This window comes from Morone saxatilis, unplaced genomic scaffold (assembly GCF_004916995.1).
Source record: "Morone saxatilis isolate NCDOM2014 unplaced genomic scaffold, NCSU_SB_2.0 Contig16, whole genome shotgun sequence".
NCBI lineage: Eukaryota > Metazoa > Chordata > Actinopteri > Moronidae > Morone > Morone saxatilis.
In genome coordinates, this window is record NW_023339718.1 from 14,326,137 (window position 1) to 14,331,917 (window position 5,781).

Here is a 5,781-nt window from a genome sequence, read left to right on the forward strand (position 1 = left end):
TCCTACACACTGGTCCTTTCATTCACTTAAATATCTGTTCTTTGAAAGTGGCAGATTATGAGTGACACTAAATTTATACAGTTGGTTCTGTACACAGAAAAAAATACAAATAAATATGTATATATATTTTCAAAAACAATCTTAAAAAGTTGTTTAATTATTATCAATTAGCAGCAGTTAGATTGAGGGTTATTGTAATTCTCATGATGCTGAGTCTGAATATCTGTATCCTTGACTCTAAGATTGTACCATAAATATAATAACCCACATTGATCAGGAGTGTTTTCACTGATATTAACAATTATCACACAGCTCTAATCAGCTAAATAAATTACTCTTTTAACAGAGCTTGTTAACTCTGACGAACAAAATCACAGATAATTACATGGTTCACCAAATTGTCTTTAATTCCCCTCTTTCTGTCTCACTCTCCTTTTCTGTGGTGTCTCACCTTTCACGGCATCTGTGGTTACTAACGCAGGGCCGAGGGGACAGAAGCTGTCGAACGTTTTTCCCAGCAGCCACTGCTTCCCGTTGCGCTTCATCTGCCAGTCACGTGCGCTGACGTCGTTGGCCACAGTGAAGCCGGCCACGTAGGAGAGCGCATCTTCCTCCTGAACAACAAGAGGAAATGGAGTCGGAGTAGAAGCTGCACCAGAGCATCAAACTGTCTGGGCCATCAGAGGTGATTCTGTGACGCTCACCTTGATGTGTTTTCCTCTTCGTCCGATCACAAAGGCCAACTCCACTTCCCAGTCCACCTCCTTCACTCAGACAAAACAAGAAAGCAAATATGGCATCGAGAAGCAGAAACAGTGTCCCTGTTACAGTCTGACAGTTAAATATATATAAATACACTCACTCTTTCTCCAGCACCATGTTCATTAACTGAAAAAAATATTTATTTATACTATAAATATATATAAAAATAAATACATGCATACTGTATACACACAGTAGACTTTGTATTTGTTCTCTTTAACATCTGCAAAACACAAGGAGACACTAACATTGATTTGTGTCTTGTACTAGGAAAAAAAAACATCTTATACAATAAATCTTTAAGTGGGAGTGAAGCGATTGGATTTTATTATGTGGCAAATTAAAGCCCTTACAACGGGGAACTAAAACTGCCGACCCGGGGGCCATTTACAGCCTTCCACCCCCTCCCTGTAGTCTACATAATATAATCGTTAGATTTAATGTTATTTATTTATTTTTTAGTAGTTGTTTCATATCAATTTAAACTATCTCTTCGTATACAATTAAAATAAAACCACAATTCTATTTTAGTATAAAGTAAGAATGAAAAAAGACGAGAGCAGGTTTCAGGCCTTCATTCGTTGTTTGGCTGCGAAACAACAAAGATTATATAAAAACGTAGAGAAACGGCTGTTTGCGTCTTTTTAAAGGTTTATATCAGTAATGGAAATATTTTTTAGAATATTACACTTTCTTGTAGCACTTCCTTGAGCAGTGGCCCCGAGCTAATTGGAGTTTGAGACGGCTGACCTACAAGGGACTTTTTTGTGTTGGATCTGGCGACCCCTGTGGACAAAAGCAATAGTGTTTCCACCACCTTGTTTCATTGATTTTAAGGGGAATCCGACCTGTAGGAATGCATTAAGAATAACTACATAGAAACAGTTTTCTAACTGGTGGTTCTGTGTGTTTATGAAGGTCAGATGGAAAGTTTTAGTACTATACACAGGTATATAGTATTAAAATCTACACTAAATTAGGTGTTTATCTCAAAATGTTCTACAACTTAACTAAAATAATTCCTTTAATTTCCCCAGATGCTGTTTTACACAATAATTTAAATTTGTATTTACCTGCTTGTTAAAAAGTTAAACCAGTGGAAACCATCTTGGTATTTGGAGGCTTCACAGATAAAGACCAAAGTATACTGGAGCACACGAAAAAGGGAAACAAACTTTGAATGAATGAATACGTTTCAGCACCAGGTGCGTCTTCATCAAAGTCGATCTCGGGATGATTTGTGATCTCAACGTAAATCTGTAAAATCTCTGCTTCAGTCCAGCTTTTTGTTAAACTAGAGAACTTTGCAACAACGTAGATCTCACATTACACCAGCTTTATCTTTTAAAGCACTCTGAGCGTTAAGTGTTGGTGCTCGCTCTCACCTGGCTCTCTGAGGGCAGGATGATGTCATCGTACGGCCCTGTGATGGCGTTGGGAAATTTGCTGAAGATTATCGGCTCTTTGGGGATCGGGGCGTTCTGCTCCAGGCAGTGGTCCCGGTAGTTCATACCCACGCACACCACCTTCTCCGGGGCCAACACAGGAGACAGCAGCTGGATGTCTGAGCGCTCCACCACGCACTGACCGGACGACAAGGCCCTGAGGAAGAGGAGGAGGAAGAGGAGTCAGCAAGAACATGACCCTGAACATGAAGGAGAAGGATGATGAGGAAGGTAAAGTTGTAGGAACAAAGAGAGGATGTGGGAAGAAGAGGATGATTCAGGAATTAGATGAAGACTAGAAAACTAATAATCAAGAAAGGACGTTCGTGTAGGAACGAGATTGAAGAAGATGATGGTAACCATGAAGAGGATTTATTCAGGAGATAATGAGGAGGAAGAAGACAAGGAAGAAGATCAGTTAAGGAAGGAGATGGTGATTTAGGAGTCAAACCTTTGTGCACGCTCCAGACCCTCGTCTCCCAGCTCCAGCAGCTCTCTCATTGTCGAGGGCATGGAGGGGTCAAACGCCTTCAGATCCACCACGCCGAGCCCCTCGCCGTGCTCCACTCCCACCCTGATGTCCCCTACGTCACCGTGGCGATGAAACTGCACCAGACGCATCGCTGCACCGCTCAAGGCTCGCCGCTGTGGGTTTGTCGTCTGCCTTTGACAGAATAAACTCCTGAAGATGCAAAAGGAGTGAAGAGGAAGCCTCATCTGTCGGAGGGACAAAAGAGGAGAAAGCTGTGAGGAGGCGAGGAAGGAGAACAGATGGCAGACGAGAGAAAATCAAACACAATCTGATTTCTTCTTCTTTTGGTTTATTGTGAATTCCTTCATCCTTCAGATTGTAGCACCCACACACAAATCTCAATCTCCATTTATAATTCCATTAATCAATTAATTGTTAGCCTGTCAGATGTCATAAAATAGTGCCATAAACTTGTTGTAGTAGTTAAAAAGTTGTTTAAATATAGAGCAAAGCAGGGTTTTTCCTTGATAAATTAGTAATCAATCAGTGATTACAGTTTCTATCACTGTGTTCCACACTGGGAATCCTTTGGACAGCTCAAAACTTTAAAACATTACACAAAAGATCCATCAACTCCTCCTCAATTACATAAAGTCTTAAACTGTCGATACTAATAAACAGTGAGAACAAAATGAGCAGCACCCAAACTAGTTTGTCGAGATGAGAGCTGCCAAAGTACACATTGATGTGCTGTCACTTGATAAAAGAGCAGTAAATGACAACCACGATAAGAGAAGCATGAACGCAGCAGCAGAGGGTAAACTTGTGCCTACCTGCAGCAGCTCGACCTGTGGTTTTGTTTTATCTTAGATAATGCGCCATTTGAACTGTGACTCTGTAACCTGCTACTGAACAACCGGGACAGCTACTACTTGTTTCATGCCCTTTGTACTGTCTCTGGTTAATACTTACCTCTCTAGTTTTGCACAGAAAAACACTGTCAACTACTTCCGGTTAGTGTTTGTAGTCCGTGTAGGTCAACCAGAAGCGAGATTAATCGATTAACTGTGTAAGCACGGTTGTATATATTATATAATATCGAGCAATCATTTATATGTTTGTCATAACATCATTTTAATGCTGTTTTTCGCGTTTGTTGAATTAATTGTGGAAACTACAATTCCCTACTGTTTTCTTAAATGCGCCTTCACGTACAGTCAGAACTTTCTGATACAACCATAGTTACTTGATACAACCATAGCTGATTACCGTCAAACATGAATGTGGCTTTCATTGTGTGATAAAATAGGTCATATTACACACTTTAACTACATCAACCGACACCAAATATAACAATTTCGGCGTTATTTTAACACCCAAAAACCTTAAATAGGAGAAAATACGCACTTTATTTTTTTTTTTACGACTCGTGATGTTCGCAATTACGAGCTACGAGAAGCGACGCGAAGGCAGCACGGGTCGAAGTTCTCGGATCACGTGATCAACCGGAGAGGAGTGAAGGGACGGATCTCCGGTCGGCGGCTGTCAGCTGTCTCTTTCACCCTGAACCCAGCAGAGGAAGAGGAAGAGGAGGAAGAGGAGGACCACGATGTGCACCAGGTGAGATTAACGGCTGCCTCCAACCGCCCGATCCTCGGTGTAAATTAACGGTTGTCTCACCTGCAGCTGCTTCGTCCATGAATGAATCCGCTGATTGTTAAATAGGAGATAGTTTCCCCCTGCAGCTGTGTGAGGTCGTGTTTTCTTCAGATTGTTTAATTAAGGCGTTTAATTTACCTGTGGTAGTTAGCTGAATGTTAATTTAATGTTTTATTTGTTTATTAATCCGCAGCTCAGAGTGGATGAATCTGATCTCATGTTGCAGAGATTTTTTTTTTTTTTGTCTGGATACAGTTTCCACTAAAAGGGCCCACGCAGTCGGTTTTTAATGCTTATATTTCACTTTCAGTCTCACTATACTTCTCTCTAAGTGTCATATGATCCCAGAAAAAAGACTAGTTAACAGATTTATAACATCATCCAGCCCAAAGTGCACACTAGGTTCAAAGTTTTGTGAGACAAGTCAACCTGTCTCACTCCTGTTTAACAGCTCAAATTAAGCAGATCTCAAAGGTCTTGTTGGTTTCCACACTCTGTTATCATTAACCCGCATTATAAAAATCACACACAAGACTGATTGTGTCCCTCTGCGTGAGATATCTCTGCTGACAATGCTGACACTGCAGATTCAAGAGGAAATAACTCTGTGTATTTGGGTATTTCTCTGTCCAGCGTCCAGCCTGTTGAATGGACCGCCGACATCAAGAACCAGAAGTGAGTACTGGGAGAAATGCAGCGCTTCCTCTTTAGCTGCCAGGGTGTTGGTAAGTTATTTTTGTGCATCTGAATGATGATATTGTGTTTTTTGTAGTTTCGATGGCATCGTGTTGGTGACCCAGAGCCACGACACTCTGCCCGCTGAGCTCGAGTGTCTGAAAGCACCACTGCAGGACTACAGCTCTGTAAGTCTGTAACCTCACAACCCTTTTCTCACCTGTTCTTCATCTGTATCACATCCAGACTGCAGGCACTCACACACCAAACCCAGATTACTGCTGGTAATTGAGAATAAGAAACAATGTTCTCATGTAGGACTGGAAAAAACACATTTAAGGATGAATCCTGATTTTTGAGTTCAGTTATTGAGCACTGATTCTTAAAAACACTAGAGCGACCTTTGCATCTGTGCCCTTAAAGTTAATGTGTACGTTTGCAGTAAATAAAGTAAAGTAAATAAATAAATGGTTCTGTCAGTGACACACAATGTGTAAAACATCTTAAGTTATTACAATAAAAAGGTTGTTTCACAAGTAATATGTAGTGTATATAATAGCTGCTGTTGAGTGAGATAAAAAAGAAACTTAAGTTGGAACTATATATTCTGAGAAGTGCTTTTTATATTAATGCAACATGGGGATTAATCAGTCTTAAATCATACTGAAATGAACCAAATCAGGACTTTGTGAATCAAAATTGAGAGATAGGTGTTAATTCAAGATTCAAGAAGCTTTATTTATGCCGAGGGAAATTACTGTGCAACAG

The 5,781-nt window shown here is 40.5% G+C and overlaps 2 protein-coding genes across 3 annotated transcripts in view; one reads left to right on the forward strand and one right to left on the reverse strand.

Moving 5' to 3' along the window:
* fahd2a (fumarylacetoacetate hydrolase domain containing 2A) overlaps nt 1-3,813 on the reverse strand; it is a 7,289-nt gene extending 3,476 nt beyond the window's left edge. The window contains exons 1-5 of one of the 2 annotated variants that reach the window (XM_035657893.1): nt 3,652-3,813; nt 2,659-2,924; nt 2,148-2,364; nt 705-764; nt 452-614 (exon numbers count right to left, since the gene is read on the reverse strand). In XM_035657893.1, coding sequence (XP_035513786.1) covers nt 452-614; nt 705-764; nt 2,148-2,364; nt 2,659-2,924 — 706 coding nt within the window. In that variant the 5' untranslated portion in view covers nt 3,652-3,813. The other variant, XM_035657892.1, reaches the window with a different exon arrangement.
* A 366-nt stretch (nt 3,814-4,179) lies between these two features.
* zgc:152830 (uncharacterized protein LOC767682 homolog) overlaps nt 4,180-5,781 on the forward strand; it is a 6,347-nt gene continuing 4,745 nt past the window's right edge. The window contains exons 1-3 of the mRNA XM_035657894.1: nt 4,180-4,299; nt 4,972-5,013; nt 5,111-5,201. Of these exons, the coding sequence (XP_035513787.1) occupies nt 4,289-4,299; nt 4,972-5,013; nt 5,111-5,201 (144 nt within the window). The 5' untranslated portion in view covers nt 4,180-4,288. The remainder of the gene's footprint in view (nt 4,300-4,971; nt 5,014-5,110; nt 5,202-5,781) is intronic.